General features: G+C 51.4%; 1 protein-coding gene across 2 annotated transcripts in view; it reads right to left on the bottom strand.

Moving 5' to 3' along the window:
• Positions 1–19,708, bottom strand: part of MGAT5B (alpha-1,6-mannosylglycoprotein 6-beta-N-acetylglucosaminyltransferase B) — a 64,949-nt gene that overhangs the window by 23,297 nt on the left and 21,944 nt on the right. For both annotated transcript variants that reach the window (XM_027654560.1, XM_027654561.1), the window contains exons 3-8: positions 17,485–17,629; positions 6,104–6,216; positions 5,040–5,113; positions 3,389–3,559; positions 2,400–2,564; positions 1,572–1,741 (exon numbers count right to left, since the gene is read on the bottom strand). In XM_027654560.1, the coding sequence (XP_027510361.1) occupies positions 1,572–1,741; positions 2,400–2,564; positions 3,389–3,559; positions 5,040–5,113; positions 6,104–6,216; positions 17,485–17,629 (838 nt within the window). The remainder of the gene's footprint in view (positions 1–1,571; positions 1,742–2,399; positions 2,565–3,388; positions 3,560–5,039; positions 5,114–6,103; positions 6,217–17,484; positions 17,630–19,708) is intronic.

The raw sequence follows: 19,708 nt of genomic DNA, 5'->3' as shown, positions 1-19,708 counted from the left end.
TGACGTTGAAGCTCCCACGCTTCTGAGAAAGGCAAAATACTACAGGCAGCAACGCAGCTCTCCAGTCACTCACAGAGGGAAACGGACGCTGCAAAACCCCCTGTAAGACTCACCAGCTCCTTCCCCTCCTTCAACAACAACCATGAGGCTCTTCATTAAAAAACGCAAGCAAGAACCACACAGCAACAACACAACCCTCCCAGCCATTCACTTCTTTCATCCCTGAGTGCACGGGTGTTATTTAGCACATCAGCTGAGCTCAGCACACCTCGCGGATCGCTGTGACACGTGCACGCCTCTTTGAGGAGCTGCTGCCTCTTGCATCAGGACCAGGATTATTTTTTGAGTTAATTAGTCGGGAGCTAATTCCGTTCATTAATTCTGAATGCCACAGGGGCTGGGTTGGGGGGTTTTTTTGTGCTGTTTTTTCTCCAGGATTGTTGGGTTTTTTCACTCCCTTTTCAGCACGGCTCATTATGTGGCCAATGCTGGCTTAGCATGTCCCAGAGCCTGGCCAGTCCCTGAGGCAGCTTCAGGCTCTTCTTGATTTATAACCCATCTAATTTGTATTTCCTCTGGCACTCGCCCTCCACTCAGGATGGCAAGGAAACCTTGTGAGGCTACAAGAGGCAGTAGTGTCAGCCTGGTAATAACAAAACTGCATCAGCAGAGAGGAACGTGGCACGTGGTTAGCTTCGCCCTCTTACTTTTTCCATCTAATATTGGTCCCTCTTGGAGACTCTCACCCTGCATCGCCCCATATCCCACATCACAAAAAGCCCATCCCTCTCTGGGAAGTGCCTCCAGAAGCAGCAAATTCCCCTGCAGGTACCCAAACCACCCCCAGCACCTTCTGAGGAGGGACTCCCCAGGGCTGCCACCCACCTGCAAGGGATGCAGGTTCTATTTGGCAGCCACACCAGCTGCTTGCCTTGTGGCAGAGCAGGAAGGGAGGGAGGGGAAAAAAAGAAAGAAAGGAAGGAAGGAAGGAAGAGAGCACAGTCACTGCTCTAACAACACCAGCAAAGCCATGGGGGTTGAGTGCAGCCACGTACAGTGGGAAGAGCCAGCAACTGCAGGACACCTGCACCCTGCAGCCACAGGGCCACCAGCCCCACAGAGAGTATCCCTGGGGAATGATAGGCGACAGGGAGCCTTTCCCATGCCCAGCTCCAGGCAGGTGTCAGGGGACAGGATGCCAGGAAGGCAGCACACAGGATGCTGCGTGCTGGCAGCAGGGGATCATTCCACTCAGATCCAGTGCCAGGACCACAGTGCCTGCCCGAGGCATGTCCACAGCAGCCCCATGCAAAGCATCACTTTACACCAGTCCTTCCCACTTTCCTGAGATGCAGAAAGGATGGGATCAATTCCATGATGCTGGTGGTCTGCACCCACCCAACACCTGCACCAGTACAGCACCAGCCTGGCCTGAGATGCAGGTCAGGGAAAAGCCACATGCAACCTGTTCTGACCTTGTGCTTTCACATCAGACCTTGAAGCAACCCACACACATGCAGGGGGCAGACCCTCTTAGGGGGGCCCAAGCACCCACAGAACCCAGCACCCACCTCTGCAGCTCCTTCAGGGAGACTGTGACTCTCAGGTTGTGTCCCAGGAGGAAGAGGGCAGCCAGGATGTCAGCCCACTGCACCATCTCGCCCAGCGGGCCCCCCTTTAGCACCCGTGGGCTGAAAACATCCCCCGACTCCTCCGTCAGGAAGCCAATATGGATCAAGATCTGGAGAGACAAGGAGAGGGGTCAGCACTGGGGAAAGGGACAATTTGGGTTTTCCAATCCAAAACAACTTATGGTCCCTGAGTCCCTCCAGGTCCTTCACACACTGTAATTACACAGTGAAATCAGAGAGGAATGAAGGCAAGTGAAATGTGTCCAATTAGCAAAGACCAAATGGTCAGAGTTTGCCAGCTCGCCCTGTCTGGTGCTCTGTGTCCTGGGACCACACTCACACTCCTGATTACATCACAGGCTGAACCACAGACTGGAGGGAGATCTCCCAACACAGAGGGACCGAAGGGAAGGGCACCACAGATACACCAACGGCAGGGCCAGCAACCTCAGCATGTCCTCAGAGGAGACGTGCCAGACTCCTGCCCCCTGCTGATGGCTGGCTGCCAGCTGGACATTTTCTCCCATCCACCAGGACCCAACTCCAAAATCCACCCCATTGTTCAGCAACACCAGTCCTGCCACATCCTGAATTCATGTGGAGCCACATCCACGGGCAACAGACCGACCCCGCAGGCCCACGTGCTTCCATAAATGAATTTTCCTTCCAGCTCATTCACAGCCCAGCTGTCTCCACTTCTCCGTGCTCCCAAGGGCCCAGCTTTCCCATCTCCACACCACGAGCCCCCGCTGTGCCATTTGCTCGTACGTGTTTCTGGTCCCTTTGCCGCCCCTTCAGCTTCTGCTCGAGGCGCCGGGCCGCCCGCAGCCACTGCTGGGCCAAGTGCCGGATCCTCTTCTTCATGAAGCTCAGGGACTCCTTGCCCGTGCCAATCAGCTCCAGGAGGTGAGCCAGGTCACTCCGGAAAGCTGCCTAGGAAAGGAACACGCTCTGCACTGTGAGTGTAGGGAAAGCGGCCACGAGAGGAGCCCCCGGGCTGCCCCAGGGGCTGCGGGAGGTCTGTCCATCGCAGCTCAGGTGCTGTGGGTCCTTCCTGCATGGACAGCACTCCCCAGAGCCACCACAGCTCCTCCACTTCATGCAGCAAAACCCAGAGGTCTCACTGCACCCAGAGCATCTCATAATATCCCAGATTCCTCAGTAAAGGCATGGACATGTTGGGGTGGGTGTAGAGGACAAAAAATTATCAGAGGGATGAAGCATCTCTGCTATGAGGACAAGCTGAGAGAGTTGGGGTTGTTCAGTCTAGAGAAGAGAAGGGTCCAGGAAGACCTTCTTGAGCCTTTTCAATACTTAAAGGGGGCTTATAAGAAAGATGGGGACAGACTTTTTAGCAGGGCCTATTGTGACAGGACAAGGGGTGGTGGCTTTAAACTAAATGAGGGTCAATTCAGACCAAATTTAAGGAAGAAATTTTTTACAATGAAGGTGATAAAACACTGGCACGAGTTTCCCAGAGAGGTGGTACATGTCCCATCCCTGGAAACATTCAAGGCCAAGTTGGATGGGGCTTGGAGCAACCTGGCCTAGTGGAAAGTGTCCCTGCCCATGGCAGGGGGTTGGACTAGACGACCTTTAAAGGTCCCATCCAACCCAAACCATCCCATCATCCTGTGAAAATCCACAAGAGGTATCACGGCCCTGCTGACACTGCTGCTCTGGGAACATCTATTTCCAGCTGATGACTCCCCCCAGACCCTCCCAGAGTGGTAGAACACAGGCTGTCCCCACCTTACCTGCACCGGGGGCTGCGGTGGGGGTGAAGGTGCAGCCGCCGTCCTGTTTCTCCAGGGCAGGGGAGGGCAGAACCACTCGACCTCGCTGAGGTAGATGAGGAACGAGCACTCGGTGCCGTCCACGCCAAAAAACGCATAGCAGGGGTCAGAGGTCCACCTGGCCCTCATCCACTGCAAGGGAGCAAAGAAACACATGGGGCTCGTGCTCTGGCCAGGAGGGGATGTGGCAGCCCTGCCAGCTGCCCCTGCTATGGGAAACCTCTGTTCTCCATCCCCTTTACCTGGGAGATGGAAATGAAGGGCAGAGGGTGGACAAAGGGCTGCAAACCCAGCACCTGTGTCTCAGTGTCAGTGTTGACCCCCCCGGTGCCTCCAAGGCACACAGGGCAGAGGAACAGCCAGAAAGGTTTCCTGGGAGCTCCGTGGATTTCTAGCACTGATTCCAGCACCAACACACTCCTTCCCTGGGGGCACAGCCATTAAACCCCAGGAAATGATACACCACAGGGATTTCTTCCCGCTAGCTTGGCTGGGGAGCAAGGGGAGCTGCTGATTTCATTGCCCTGGGCACAGCGGGGCACGGAGACAGATCTGCTGCAGTCCCCAAGGATGATTTCACATGGAGGAGAAGAACCAGAGACCAGAGCAGCGATTTATCATCCCCCACAACAGCTCTTGCCAGCCCTTTCCTAATTCAACTACAAAAACAAATCTACTCAGAGACAGGTCGCTGCGCCCAATATGTAAAGCACAGCAATCACCAGGAGAGGAGATGGGATTACAGCCTTCCACAATTACATTACATTCTGAATTTACTGAAATTGTGGAAGGAGAGGATGCCTAGCACCAGGGGAAGAGAAAAATACAGCCCCCTCCCATATAATTTTCATATACCCTTCAACACCTTTTCAGGAAGACTCAGCCCTGCAGAAGGCTGAGCTTGAAGTAGGAGGTTGGGAAGGGGAGGGAAAAGGGAGATGCTTTTAATTAGTTCATGTAAATATGCTCTCTGACAAAGCCATCATGGTCTGGGCCAAATGCCAGGCTGCATTCAGGTGTAAAGAGTAGGTTGGGTCAGGCAGGACATCCTACTTGAGATGGAGGTCCCGGCCACCTGAATGAGATGCTGCTCTGTGCAGTGCTGAGGTTATTCTCCAGACACCAGGGAACGCTCCAGGTATTTAGAGACAATGTGACAGTGCTTCCTCCTCGCTGTGCTTCTGGCCTCAAACACAGAAACTCCAGGCAGGGAGGGCTGCAGGTAAAGGTGGTCTCACAGAGATGATTCTGCTGCTGCCTGAACACCTCTGGGTACTGTGGCCTCAGTGGTTTGTATGACTCAAACTAAAGGAACAAGCCTTATTATTAGGGGAAAATAGTTACATTTCTGTATCAAAAGCTCCCAGAGAAGATTGGACACCTTCCTTGTGTCTTCTCCTTTATACCACAGCCCTGCTTTGCTTTCCACATCTTTGGTTCTGCTCCTCCTCCTGCACCTTTCCCATACTAAAGCAACCAGTTTTATTCTGGAAACCCTAACCCCTTCCCACTGTCCTTCCCAGTGTAACCCCAGGGGTTGTTGCTTTGTGCCCCTCCCAGCAGTTTCCATCACAGGTCAAGACCCTCTCCCAGACACAGATCCTCAACTCACCTCCACCTTCCCAGCACAGTCAGGGTACTTGGGGTCCCTGGGCACCTCACACTGGTCCCTCCTGCCTTCCATCACTGCAGAGAGAAAAACTGGGCATGGGGAGAGCCGGGATGTGCCGGGGGGCAGACAGAAATGCTGTGAGGGGAGGGGAGGGAATGGGATGGGTCTGGCAGCCCCCAAGCATGTTAATCAGCACCACAGCTGCCAGCCCCATCCCACTGAGTGGAGCAGGACACCAAGATATAGGGAGGAAACAGAGGAAATTCACCCTGCTTCCATGCTGAGAGGGTGTCCCCCTTTCCTAAATCTCAGCAGGTCCATTTACAGCACCTCCCTGCTGCCCTCAGCCTGGCCCAGACCCCAGGTCCCACCTATCCTGTAAGCAGGATCTAAGGATGCATTCAACAGCCTTTATGCTGTAAACTTGCAACAAAAATTGTTGCAACAAAAATTCTTTCCTGCTGAGCTGTTGAAAGAAGACTCAGATCCCAGAATCAGCTCTAGAAAAAGGCAGAAAGTGGCTAAAAAGGTAATAGGATCTTTCCTCCCTCTGTGGTTGGGTTAATAAAAGCCCCCACCCCTCCTACAAGCCCCTCCTTTGCCCATAACTGAAAAGGCTTGAGGTGGAAGAAGCAATGGAAAGATCTTCCACCTAAACCCCAGGAACCATGCAGCCACGTGGAGAAACATCTGGAGAACCCAGCTGCCCTCCCAGCAGTGCCAGAGTGGGATGGGAATGTCTCTTCTGGTGCCGAGTCCCATCAGTCCCTGGGAGTTTTGATCCAAACCACCACATTTTTCTGCCCAGGTGTTTGTGCTGGCACCGCTCCTCATCTTTAATTTTGCATTTAATTCCCTGGCATTTCTACCTGACAGCCATTCAGATTTGTCACCACTCCTCCCCCCTGCAGGCACGAGTTTCCCAAGGAAGGTAAACCTCAGATATCCACATCCATTCCTGGCATTTCTACCAAATTTTTCATGATAGGCTTGGCTGGATCTTCTTGTTGCAGCAGCAAAACACATAAGAGGTTTGGAGCATGGGGAGCCCCAGGGACACTCACCTTTCCCGTTGAGGAGGCTGTTCCGGAGAATCTGATCGACTTTTATTGCGATGTCCGAGACGTTCTGAGCTATAGCCTGGATCCTCTCCATCAACCCTGCTGCTGGCTGGAACCTGGGGAGGAAACCAAACTGACCCTGAAAACTTAAGGTCTCACAGCGGTGACACTCAGAGCAAAATTCAAGCCCTTGGAAGCTGCCAGCAGGTTGAACTTAGCTCCAGGATGCAACATGGGAACTGCTGGTCCAGCATATAACAGGCAAAGAAGTCACTCTGCCTTCCAAGAGGTTTGATTTAAAATGTATGCAAATCAGCATTTATATATAATTGTGCCATTCTTCACAGCGTGCTGATAAACACGGATGTGCCCGTGCATTTTATGTGGGGAAATATTAAACAGACTGGGATAAAAAAAAAAATTGTTTTTCATATTTCAGATGCGCTGTGTTTGAAAACCCTCTGCTGAGATTATTGGCTTTGCAGTGCACGTAGGAAGCTGTGCTGGGAAAAAAAGAAAGGAGAAAAAGAATGAAAGTACAGAGAAGAGAAGGTAAAACCGAGGAGGGCTGAGGAAGCTCGTGGGCCTGGACCAGACTGATGCAAAACACAGGGTTTTTTGCATGGATGTCCTGGGTCAGCCCATCCACCAAAGGTGGGGGTCAGTTTTTTCTCCCAGGTAACAAGAACTAGGACAGGAGGAAGCAGCCTCAAGTTGCACCAGGGGAGATTTAGAATGGATATCAGGAAAAATCTCTTCACTGGAAGCGTGGTCAGGCATTGGAACAGGCTGCTGAGGAAGTGGTGGAATCACCATCCATGGAAGTGTCCCAAAAACATGCAGATGTTCTTAGGGACATAGTTTAATAGTGAGCTTGGTAGTGCTGGATTAATGGTTGAACTTGATAGTATTAGAGGTCTTTTCCAACCTTAATGATTCCATGATTCAGGTGAGTGGATTTCCAGGAGCCCATCACGGAGCAATGGCAAGGGCAGGGACAGGGTGCCAGGGCAGCACTGCAGGAGCTGGGGCTGAGCTGAGGATCACAGCCCAAGCAAATCCCACAGACACCTTCCCACCAAGGCTTGTGATCAGATTCCACCAGTCTGAACAGCTGCACATGCCTCTATGGAATTAAACCTGGCAGTCAATACTGTCCTGGGTAAACAGCCCCATTAAACTCATCCACATAACACACCGTGTAGACTGAACTGACAGAGCTCTGTAAAGAGGCTGGGTGTCAATTAAAACCTGGTGCAACATGTAAAAGGGCAAAGAGAACTCAATCCATCAGCAGTGGTGTCCTGCCAGGTTTGACAAGGAGTGAGCTCTCCTGCCACTTCCATCACAAACAGCCACCACGTCTCAACAAGCGTGGTTATCACAGTAAATAATTTCCCCTCCTGCAGCATTTGGGTCGTAAGTTTTCCCTCCTGCTGCCGCCGAGATCATTATAATACAAGGAAATGTCATATGCAGTGAGCAAAAACCAAAAGGGCTACCTTGAATGCTCGTGGCACAAAAAAATATGTGCTGATGTCAGGTCCTCCGTGGTGGAGTTTTATGTTTGTTCTCCAGCAGATCAGTGAACCCGAAGGCTGGGATTTAAAGTACCTCTGTCCTCAAGGCTAAAAAAATCCTGGTTTTATGAACCGACACTGCTTCGGTTGTTGATTTAAAGTCCATTTGCCAGCAGTGAGCAGCCCACATTTTTCCTTCTGGCGTGGTTTACGACCATCAATATTCAGGCTGCACAACTCCACTGGGAGCCACCCATCTCGGGCTTTTAAGAAATAATAATTAAATGCAGAGGACACCATTGCCCCCGAGTCACTTCCAACCTTTGCAGAGAATAAACCCCAGGTATCCGGCTGTAACCACTGCAGCAGGGAGGTTGCTCCTGAGGCCCTGGGAAAAAATGGGCACAAAAATAACCTGTGATAAGCTGTGCTTGTCAGCACAGCTCTGAGGAGACAAAATTATCCGGCTCTGAGAGCAGTGTGGTACAGGTAGGCCTGAAAGCTTGCAAAACCCCCATTTCTGCAACCCTTTTCCCACCAGCAAACTGCTGTCAGACCCTGCAAGTGATGCAAAGGCACTTGGTAAACAGCTGGGAAGGGCAATTTAGGAGCAAACGTTGCATGGATGCAGTGAATTTAGAGCCAGTGAGCCCAAACTCCTGCTTCCAACAGGAGAGGGATGTTGGCTTGGTGAAGAAGATGCTCCCCAGGTTTCTCCAACACTCACAGCAACAAGAGGGTATGACCATGGGCACAGCAGCACTGCTCCCACACTTCAGAGCACCCAGATTAGCCCACAATCCAGCTTCTGCCTCTTCACAGAAGCTATCCCAATTCTAACTTGTGTCCAAACCTGCTCCCCAACACCCAAGTAATTAGGTGAATCTCAAAAGCCAATAGCAACCTTGGTCTTTACCTCCTCTCTGATGACCTCCAGCACCCACAAACATGCTCAAACAAAAATCAGGATCATTATCCTAAATAAAAGGCTTCCTTCCAGGCTCAGCCTCACAGCCAGACAGTTCTGGTGCTGGTTTCCAGCGGGTGATGGATCTGGCCCAGCAGCTATGACAGCTTGCCCAGCTCTTGTAAAGCTACAGCTGCTGCCCAAACACAAAGATTTCACCTCAGAGCCCTTAGATGTAAAATGTATGTCTGAGCATCACAGTTGGCACCTCCAGTTCTCCCAAACAAGATGGTTGCTTTGCATGGGCTCTGCAGGGCTTTCCCCAAAAAACACAGAGGGTTGCTGCACAGTGAGTCTAAAAAAGTCCACCATGGCTCCTGGCATGTAATTAAAGAAGATGGAAAAAGGCATAAGGTAGAAAATGTCCCTTCAAAATCTCCCAGCACTTGCACGCTCATCACCCTTACTTGCCAAACTTGCTTTCTCCAAATCCCTTTGACTTTGAGAGAGGGATTTCGTGGTTGGGGTGAAGAGCTCCCACGTCAGGAGCACTGACAGGCCTCGTGTTTGTACCTGCTGGGTAACAAGGCCATCACTCGAGCAACAAATTTCGTGTAACGTAGTAAGGAGGTGACAAGCAGGTTAAGCATAAGTTACATCACCCATGAGCACAGGGATCTGTCACAAGGACAAGGAAATGAGACATTTAAAGCAAAATCTCAAACGTAAAAGGGTTTTCCTGTGCCTCGTAGGAATCTGATGCCATGTTCTTAGTAACTGGAGACACTGGAAAGGACAAGAAAAGTAGTTTATTCTTCTCAGTCAGAGCTAAGCAGAGGGGGAATATCCCAGCAGGTGCTTCCATCCAACAATGGCCAGCGGAAAGAACTCCTCACTTCCAGCACCACCACTGCCCAGGGAGCAGATTTTTTTGCTTTTTTCCCCCCCTCCTGCTCTTTAAATTTTTCCACAGCGACACTTTAAATGCCACCGAAACGCGCTGGCGCTGTGCCAGCTGCTGAAACTACACTAAATTACCACGGCTTTTCTAGAACAATTTTTAACCTGGGACCTTAAAACCGTTTACCACAGCAAATACAGTACTTTTACTCCTAACCATCAATATTGATTTCGTCTTTATTATTTTCAGATTTATATTTCCCCGCGTTGATTAAGATTCAGATCACGCTGTGCCTTATAATGCTCTGTATACAGTATTCATCTCGTTTCAAAAACTGCTATTAAGATGTATCTTTCCCCAATGGCAGATCATTTGCCATATAATATAGCCGGAGGTTGAGTTTTCCTCCACTTTTTTATGCATTAATTTGGTTGCCTTCACTTTGTCTCTTGTCCCCAACCCTACAGCACCAGCTCAGATTGAGCCTGTTTATCCCCTTACAAGCCACTGTATTTTTATTGCCTTTTATAAAAGTGGCATTATGAAAAGATGAATCTCTTTCTATTTGTGTGTTGTCTTCATAATACAAGCCCTAAACATATTTGCTTGCTCATCCGATATTTCTTGCTATTAACTGGTGAAAACCACGGCTTTGGGAAGACCAATACAGATGGAGAAAAGCAGATGTTCTGAAGATAATACGTCGACAAATTCAACATTCACACAGAGCAGTTTACCAAAGGATTTCAACTTGCTCATTACAAGGCCTGAACTGCCATTTGCCTCCCTAAATGTGTTAAAGTTTTTTGCCCAAAGCAGAGCAGAAAGTGGCAGGGGAGGGTGCCCAGGGCTGGTGCTGAGCTCTCACTGCTTCCCTGGCTCTGAGGACACAAATCACCCACTGATATCCAACCCCACTGTTCAGGACAGGGAGCTGAAATCCCTGAGGCAGCTCTGATGGAAAACCCCTCCCAGCTGTGGAAAAAGGGCCTTTCCCATCTTCCTGGCTCCTTTAGCTTTTGAGGCATTGCTCGTTAAAACAGCTGGGATACCTCCCAGAGAAATGAACCCCAAGGGCATCTCCAGCCCTGAGGGCTCAGGCTCCTCTGCCCATCCATTCATCCATCCAGATGGGATGAGCTCAGACTCATCCAACAGCCTGTGGGGGACAAGCCAAGGAAAGGTCACAGGGGAGTGGGGAAAAGCCCTCACACAAGTGCTGGATAACTAGAAGAAGTAATTTAAATCTCCAAGAAGATGGAGAAATTAGGAGCTTTGTTCCCCTGAACTAAAAGAATCCAAGTAAATCTCATCAATGCAGGAAGCAAAACTTTTTGGGTAGATCCATGCCCTTGTGTACATCTCCACATCTTCTCTGAGGTGGTTTGCATCCTAAAGCCCAGGGGCCAGGGCTGCCCATGTTGGAGAGAGCAGGACACAGACACGGGGGGTTACTGGGTGGCTGATGCCTGAAAATTTGGGTCACAGTCCCCTGATACCAATGACCCAAGGAAGGGTGTGGCGAGAGAGGCAGCAGTGGCTGGGCAGGTGCCCTGCTCAGGAGGCTCTGCTGTGTGGTCTGTGTCTTTTGGACTTGTAATCCTGGTTTTAATCCTCATCACTCCGGTCCTGGAGCTATTTCCCTAAGTTTGGATAAACAGCCCTGCCTTGGTTTGAGCTGGTGGTCCACATGGGGAGGGCAGCACCTGCTTCCCTACTCCGCTTGGGAAAGGCTCAGACCCCCAGGGAGCAGAGCAAAAGCCCAAAGCCATGGTTGCCATCAGCCTGGTAGAAATTTATAGTAATGTTAGGGGAAGAAAAGTGGTGGGGCTGAGGCACAGGACTCACTGCTTTCCCCCTCACTGGAGTGGGCTCTGCCAGGTTGCTCAGATCCTCGGTGCCTTTCCTGACATCAAATGAGGACAGGGATGCAGCCCCTGGCTTTGCAACCTCCCCAAGAGCCACATATCTGTATCACTGAGAACTGGGTTTAGTCTTCACAGGCAGCTCCAGCCAGTCAACTGGATGAAAAATTAAAAGTGAAATTAAAATATTTGTAAAAAGTCAGAGAACAGAGTTTGCTTCCAGTGTAATTTCTGGGGTCTCTGTATAATGCAATGTTTTCCAGCTCAAGGTTGAGTTAAACAGCTCAATTTCCCCTCTACAAACACCTGAAAAAGGACCTGAGTTCACTCTGGCCATGTTTGTGCTCACAGGGAAAATATCCCAGAGAACGTGATTTGGGATGGGAGCGTTCCTTGGAAACTTATTTAAAGCGAATACCAGATGATGCATAGGCAGAGCCCTGCCTGAACTGCTCCAATACCAAGTTCCATAATAAATCACTTAATAAATACCAGAGCGTTTAACTCACTGAAGTACTTCCATTTATTTTCATTTCAGTTGATTGTGGTGGGTGATGTTTCTCACACAAATACTTCCATAGAGAACCAGACCAGAGCTAACCTAAAGCCCACAGCTGCACACCCCAGGGGAGGACACTGACATTTTAGTGAGCTGGCAATAAATTCCATGAAAAAAAATGATGAAAACCAACTTTCCAAGCAAACCCTGCAGCTCACCAACACAGGGAGAAATTGCCAGCAAAGTATAACCAACATAATTAGCTAAAATATTTTATGAATGTCACAAAGTGATCACAGATCCTTCCCAAGCAGAACACGAAGCTGAAGCCACAAGCCCAAATCTTCATTTTCCTCCTGACTCCCAGAGCAGAACCAAACTGAGCCACATGCCTGGACAGCAGCAGGTTTATTGATGGGAATACAAGGGATCATGAAAAGGAGGGTTATGGGATTGTCACTTTGTTGGGACATAAATAAGACGTATTTATCTACAGGCTTGAGTAGCCTGATGTAGGCTGTGAGAAACTACCTCCAGTGAGCTGGGAAGGCATTGCCAGCCTCACAGCCTTGACTAAAAGGGACCTGCCCGAAAGTTAGACCAAACCCACCAGTTTTGATCACTATCCCTGGGGCAGGAGATCCCCTGGGCAAGACACAGCCCTCAGCCTCACATCTCCTTTGCCAGCTTCTTCATGGTCACGCTCTGTTTAATTTTAGCAGGGTTATTTTGGCAGGCTGTGTTTCCACTGTCAGCACTGCAGCCTCCCCAGACACCCCTCTCCATCATGTCCATGCCCCCTAGCTGGGACACCCCCAAGCCCATCCCTCTGGAGAGGGCTGCTTGCTCCCAGCTGCTCTGAAATCAGGGGCACCTGGTGGAGGGTTAACGGGATCTGGTTTTCCTTGTAGGGTAAAGCAGACACAGCCTGGGAAAAGGCACATTGGTGCCACACTCCTCCCCACCCCACATCACCAGACCCTCAGCACTATCCTGATGGGACTGGGGCCCAGGGCTGTCCCTGTACAAGCCACCTGAGACACCACAACCAACTGCTCTTTGCCTCCAGGTGTTAATGCATCAAGAAGCCTCATTTGCAAGCCCTGTGATAAAGCAGCCCCTGGTGTGTCAATGCTTTGGCATGGAAAGACACAACAAGCAAAGCCTATCACAGAATTAGGATCAGCAAATCGAGCTGGAAGTGCTGGTGGAGGCACAATCCTGGGAGCAGGAAGGGTGTGAGTGACCTGGGCACCTATTCCCTCACTGTGCTGGTGATGCCCATCACCCTCTGGCTGTGGGGCTTTTCCATGAGGCCACAGCCCCTCGGGAAAGGTGGGAGCACATGGATGAACCCTGATTCCCATGCTAATGGCACACAGCCACCTCTCCCCTCTGCCTTAGAGAGAAAAGCAATTTATCTCAGCTGCCCAGGCATGAATTTCCCCACGTATGTCCTCTCCTGATTCTGATGGGTACCCCAGACCCTAAGCAACCCCCAGAGCTGCTCCCACCTCCTCCAAGCTAACACTGAAACCATCCAGGACCAGGCTGGAGTCTCCCTCAGGAGTTGGAAAGAACAACTCACATGCTCTGTCAGGATGAAATAGGTTGTGGAACCTGTGAGGAAAGCAAGTGCCAGGGAGGATAGTTCCTGTCTCTTGAGGCACCCCTGATGCTGCCCCTGTAGCTAAGCTCTGCTCAGCAGAACAAATACCCAGCAAAGCTGGACTTTCATCACAGGACAGGTCTTACTTCTCCCATAGGCTGCTCCAAACAGCTTTCACACTCTGTAGCACCACCTCCCCTTGCCAATGCCCTCACTGAGCCCCACAGTGTGCTGAAAAGATGGGGAGAAGATGCACAGAGAGGTCTCAGATCACCCCAGGCTCACCTGGGTAGGCAGGGATCATGGCATTTGGCAGTGATTTCACTCCAGCCAGCTTACCAATGGCAACAATTCAGGAATTAATAGAGCCAAGCTGGCAGGATGTAGGAACATCATCCATTTAGTGTCATATTGCAAGACTTTTAATTACTGGGGGAATATGGAGTCATGTAATGATTACAAGAACAAATACTTAAAGTGTGTGGAAATTAACTGAGCCTTGGCAGTAATTAAGCTTGAAGATTAATCAGTCGTTAGCAAATAACACCCTTTGCAGGCTAACCAGTACATGGGGAAGAGAGATGACCAGGGATGGCAACGCTGCAGATCTCAGCCTCTCCCTCTGCCACATCCTTGTGGGATGAGGTGGGCAGGCACAGCCCAACTCTTGGAAAAGGGCTTCTCTGAGCCCCAAAACTGTCAGGTTATGGTTCCAGCTTGGCTCAGCCGCTTCAGACCCCCTGCTCACCTTCCTCCCTCCCAAACACCTTCCATCGAGAGATCAACACTTCCACTGCAAACTAATATCTCCCTTGCCCAGTAAACAGCTCTCCAGGAGGCTTCCATAAGTACTCCTAATTTCCTTCCCCTCTGATGATTTACGACTGTTGTATTCAATTAACAGCAGTATTGATTTTTCTGCAGCTGACTGGCAGGCTGCTCACCCTCGTTAGGGAATCCATCGCTTCCCTTCCCAGCACGGGCAGGGTGCAGGCAGGATGCAGGCAGCAGGAAGCACAGGCAGGGCTGGAGAAGGGATCCAGCCAACACCTGGGGTTCACAGGTGCAGCCCGTGTCCTTATCCCAGTGTGACATCCCACAGAACCCCAGAGCAGCTCTTCTAAGGAGGATGTTGGACATTTGGGTTTTCCAAGAGTTTTATCTGAAGCATTTCAAGAGGCTGACAGGCACCTGTGTGGTACTCAGTCAGACAGTCCCCACGGAGCAAAAAAACTCTTGGAGAGACATTCAGCCACATGAAGCTGCCTGCCCTGGCAGCTGGCAGGCTTTCCAAGGCAGGTCATTAATTCCACCCTGTATATTTAAATTCCTCCTGGCTCTTTCCAAGAGGTAAAGCCACCCCAGTGGGGACTGGAGTGGCACAGCACTCACAGACTACTCCACAAAGCCCACCAAAGCCTTCACCTCCTTCCTCTCAGCCAGGGCTCTGCAAAACCAAGCCCTTCTGCTTTTGTTGGAGATCCAGCACTAAGCAGGAGAGCGGTTTGTAGAAACAAGAATTAATCCACTTTTGGGCAAGTGGAACCACAAAGCCCCCGCTGGCGGCTTTGCTGAGAGGGAAGGACACCAAGGCGGCCCCCACACAAACCAGAGACGCTTTGAAGACTAAAATCCCTTTGAAATTAGCACCCTTTAATTGTATTATCTTCTGCTGACAGCTTCAAGTAGCTCACTGGTGATCAAAGAGACAGAGAGAGGGAGGGAGGGAGAGAAACCCTGGGTGGAATCCTGGGGTCCCAATGAGGAACAGCACCCGGGCACCCCCGCGGGGCTGAGCTGGGCCCAGGAGGCACTGCTCAGTCCCAGGGTGGTTGGAGGTGCCCATTCCTCCTCAGCACAGGGGGTCTCCAGGTTACCCCCAAAGGAACAGGGACCTCAGCACCACCATTCCACAGGGTCTCAGCCCAGGTTTTGCACAAGATGTTATTTGATTCCCCCTGGGATGCTCCACTCAGCTCTGGAGAGCATCCAGCAGGGTCAGCATGGAGCCAGGCTCTGCTCAGAGCAGGGTGGCAGACAGGGTGTATTGCCTCTACACCCTTTCAGCTGCCTCATGTACCCTGCAAAGGGAAGCAGGAACTGGGACAAGCCAAGAAAGGACACTAAGGATGAGGGAGCACGAGCAGCAGCAGAGATGGAACCGCTCAAACCCAGCAAAGCTGCAACACTTCCAACACATCTCCTCTGAGCACAGACCAACCCAGGGCTGCAGGGAAGGAGGGGAGCGCTTGGGAAAGGCTTCACAGGTGTTTGCAAACGCTGCCAGTGCTTTACAGACTGTCACAGCAAGAACCCACCCACAAGGAACCCCACCTCAGTTGTTGCTTCACCTGGAGATGCTCTGCCCCATGACCAGAACCTGATCCTCAAGAGGCCACGGGAGAAAAAGGAGAGGTGACAGATCTGTTTGGATGCAGGATCAAGTGAAGGGATTTGAATTCAATTGATTTATAAGAAGCAAAAGGTGATTTATAAAGAGCAAAAGGTGATAAACTGATTTCTGATTTTTTATTCCTGAAAACTAAGACGTGCTAATCTCTACTGCTCAGGCCAATCTGACCACACACACAAAACTCAAGGCTGTTTTGATGTGGGTCCATAAGCTCCCACCCTCTCTAGTCTCCCCAAGTGATAGCCTTGGAGTCCCCAGCCACATGGCAGATCTGAAACACCAAATCCCCATTGCCAGCAACTGTTGCCAGTCCACAGAAACACTTTCAAGTTTATCTTTTGGCTGCTGATGTACAGAAATTACCACCACCTGAAGTTACTGCTTCTTTTAACACAAGATCGGCCAAGAAAAACATTAAATGTTAGCAGGCACCTCGCAGTGGCTGGCTGTAATAGCCCTGGCCATTCCTCTCCAGGATTACTGGTGATCTTGTACACTTGGGTACCAGCCAGACTCGTAACAACAAAATCCCCAGCGCCTGCCATTACCAAGGTAAATCATGTTTTTTTCGGTGGCTGAAATGACGCTACATAAAAGGCAAGACCAGGCTCTCCACGGCTGCCTGTGCAGCTCTAACTCAGGTGTGCAGGCAGTATGGCAGAGCTCAGCCCCTAATCACAGGCTCACTTACTCTATTTTCCACTACAGGCGCAAAAGAGACTCGTTAGGAAAGCGAGGGAGAGAAACGGAGATGGTGATGGGGAAAGGGAGGCACGGGAAGCCCCGCGGACTGTGGAGCACGGAGATGGCAGGAGTGGAGGTGGGAATGCCAGGTGGGAGCCATCGGGATGCACCACAGCTCCTGCACTGGTGGCAAGTAACAGGGGGCAGCAGTGACCATTGCATGTCACACCCCTGCCATCCACGCCCCATGTGCCACCCGTGACTTTGCCTGAACAAAACCCACGCTGGCGCCTTTTCCACACTGCAGTTTGTCCCACCTCAGTTTTTTCATTTCTGCTCCACCGCCCTTCCAGTCACCATCTTTGCAGGTCTCGGTATGACACTCAAATTAGTATCAATAAATGTTTAAAGGCCCCCAAAGCGCAGGGAAGTGACTCTTTAGCAAACCAGCATGTCACGACGGGAAGGTCTGATGGCATCTCTCAAGCTGCCGGCCGAGGTGTGCATCATGGGGAGCCAGAGCACCATTATATGCCCTTTTGCACATTTTAAGCCTGGCTCAACTCCAAGGCTAAACATCTCAGCCCTGGATTTCAAGTAACAATCAGTTCCACAGCTGCCTGAGGAGTACGGGCACAAAGAAAGTGTCCCAAGCTCGCTCTGGATTTAATGACAGAGGGAACACAGCCCATGTACCAGCTGCTGCTCCAGCCCTCAGCGAGTCCCACCTTCAGCTCCACCACAGCACAGCACCCTCCCACGCTGCAACACCAGCAGTCAGGACAGATGCTTCAAGAAACCTCAAAAAAATTCACAGTAAATTCAGAAATCCCAAAGGAAAAGGGTTCCAGAAGTGGCAAACAACAAGACTACACAAGATCTGTCCAAGCCCCTTGTCCTGGCGGGCTCTACCCTCCCCACACAACAGCTCAGCACACCAGGGTGTTTTGCTCCACAGGGTCTGCATGGGGCATCAGCCAACTGACCTGTCCAGAGGGAATCGTGCTTCATCCCCTTTGTGGAAGTCAGTGCTGTTCTCCAGCCTGGCCAGGATGTCCATCCTCTTCATCAGCATCTCCAGCATGTCGCTCATCCTCCGCAGCACCCCCCGGGACTCCAGCGCACCCATCACTGCAGGCACACAAAGAGCAAGTGAGGCACAGTCACGACTCAGCTCTGCTGTGTCCCACCCAGAAAATCCCCCTCCCCACGGCTTCAGCCCCAGAGCTGCCCGTGGTCTTGTGCTCCCCAGCTCGGTGGTGTATGAACCACACCAGTGCTCTGCTGTCCCCAGTATCCCCTCCCCAGCTCTGCCAACAGATGCATAGTCCATCATCCTGCCCAAGCAGGGTGAATCCCTGTCTGTGCCCAAATCCAGCTGGGCTGCTCCAGCTCCTGAGAGCCAGCAGTTATACCAGCCCCAGATCCAGCCTCCTCACCTGCCTCTCCGGGTATGAACTCCTGAATTATACAGACTGTCCCGAGGGGTTATGAGAAAGTAACTTTATTCCCAAGCACTAACCAAACAGCCCTTAATTTTTCACTTCTACTTTTCACTCTCCAAGACCCACCTAGCCCAACATCCTGCCTTTGACAGCAGCCTGCAGGGGATGCTTAAGGAAAAACATGGGAAGCTGAGCAAATAGGTGGTCATCCCCCAACACATCCTCACAGCAGCACCGGATTTTCCTGTTACAGAGAAGAATTTATTTCCTACCCAAATCTGCTGTGGGGTGGGTGGTCCAGCACTGGAAATAGCTCTGTCTCCAATGCTGCATCTCAGCAAACCCCCCCCCAAGCAGGGCAGGCCCCCAATTCCCAGCCCTATTTCACACTCTGGGTCCTATGGGTTTGTACAGCACTGACCTGCTGCTGCACTGAAAGCACTGGGGATGCACAGGAGCCCCTGGCTCCCAGTTTGATTTTGCCATCTAGTGACAGGCAGCCTGAGCCTGGAGCTAGGGAACAGAAAATAAAGCTCCTGTTTCATCTCAGAGCGGCTCATTTCACGTTGGTAATAACTTAATCAGTGCATAATCCCCTGAACCTCTCCCGTTCAGCTTATCTCCACCGTGCCACTCACGTGTGCTTTTCAAGAGGCAGCACATATTTAATTTAGGGAGCAGCAGGAGCCGGGCGGGCGGCGCTGGGAAGGTGAGCGCCTGCTGGACACCCTGGGTGGCTATCGGGTGACTACCAGCACTTAGGAACACCTCCTGCATCCCCAAACAGAGGCACAACCAGCCCTGCAAAGGCAGAGTGTGGCTGTGCCTGGCGCATCCCCGGGATCCCCCACCCTGGCACAGCCCCCTGCACCCAGCTCAGGTGGTGGGATGGGCATCCCAGTGGCATTGTGTGCCCTGGCACGGGTTTCTCCTCACCACAGGAGCTGACTCAAGCTGCTGAGAACGTCAAATAGCACAAAGGCTTGAATGCAAGGCCTGGATGGTTTGGGTTTGGGACGAGAGCAGTGTATGGCTGTTTTGGGATGGAGCTGCTGCAGAGCCACAGCCCCGGCTCCATCCCCACTCTCCCAGTAATTCTCCCACTGACTCCAGCTCCAGATGCTGTGGTGCTGGAGGCAGGGGTTGGTTTCCAGCTCTGATGGAAGAAGGCTGCACTGGCACTGCAGCTGAACCGGGGGCTCCAGCACCCGCACAGCCCGGCTCTCACCCCGGCAGGCGCCGGGAAAGCGTCCGATCACCGGATCACCGCAGCTGTGCCGCTGTCCGAGCATGGCACATGAACACAGGGTTAGGAGCCAACCCTTAACCCCTCCAAGAAGCTGACACCGGGCCAGCCAGACCTCGCCAAGGGCTGTCTCCCACGCTTGGCTGAGATTATCAGCGACACATTATTTTTCCTGACGCTATCTAACAAAATGGAAGAAACATTGAGAGCAAAAGCAATCCCTCAAAAAAGAAAAAAAAAACAAAAAAACACCACTACTATTCATGGAGACCAAAACAGGCTCTTCCCCAAACATCCCTGCAGTCCTGTGGCTTCTACTTGAACTGGTGGGTGCCCAGACCTCCCTGGGGGGTTCTGGGAATGCAGGAGCCACTCTGGTTCATCCCACCAGGAAGGTCTCCCAGTCCCCTGGGTGAGATACAAGTCACAGCCTGTCCCACTGAACAGCAGCAGCAGTAATGAACTTGCAATTAAAAGATGCTATGGGGGGGAAAATGTGGAAACTTGGAGACCTTGGAG

This window comes from Corapipo altera, unplaced genomic scaffold (assembly GCF_003945725.1).
Source record: "Corapipo altera isolate COAL_440 unplaced genomic scaffold, ASM394572v1 343, whole genome shotgun sequence".
Classification (NCBI taxonomy): Eukaryota; Metazoa; Chordata; class Aves; order Passeriformes; family Pipridae; genus Corapipo; species Corapipo altera.
Note: the sequence above shows the minus strand (reverse complement) of the source record. Positions and strands in the feature narration are given on the sequence as shown.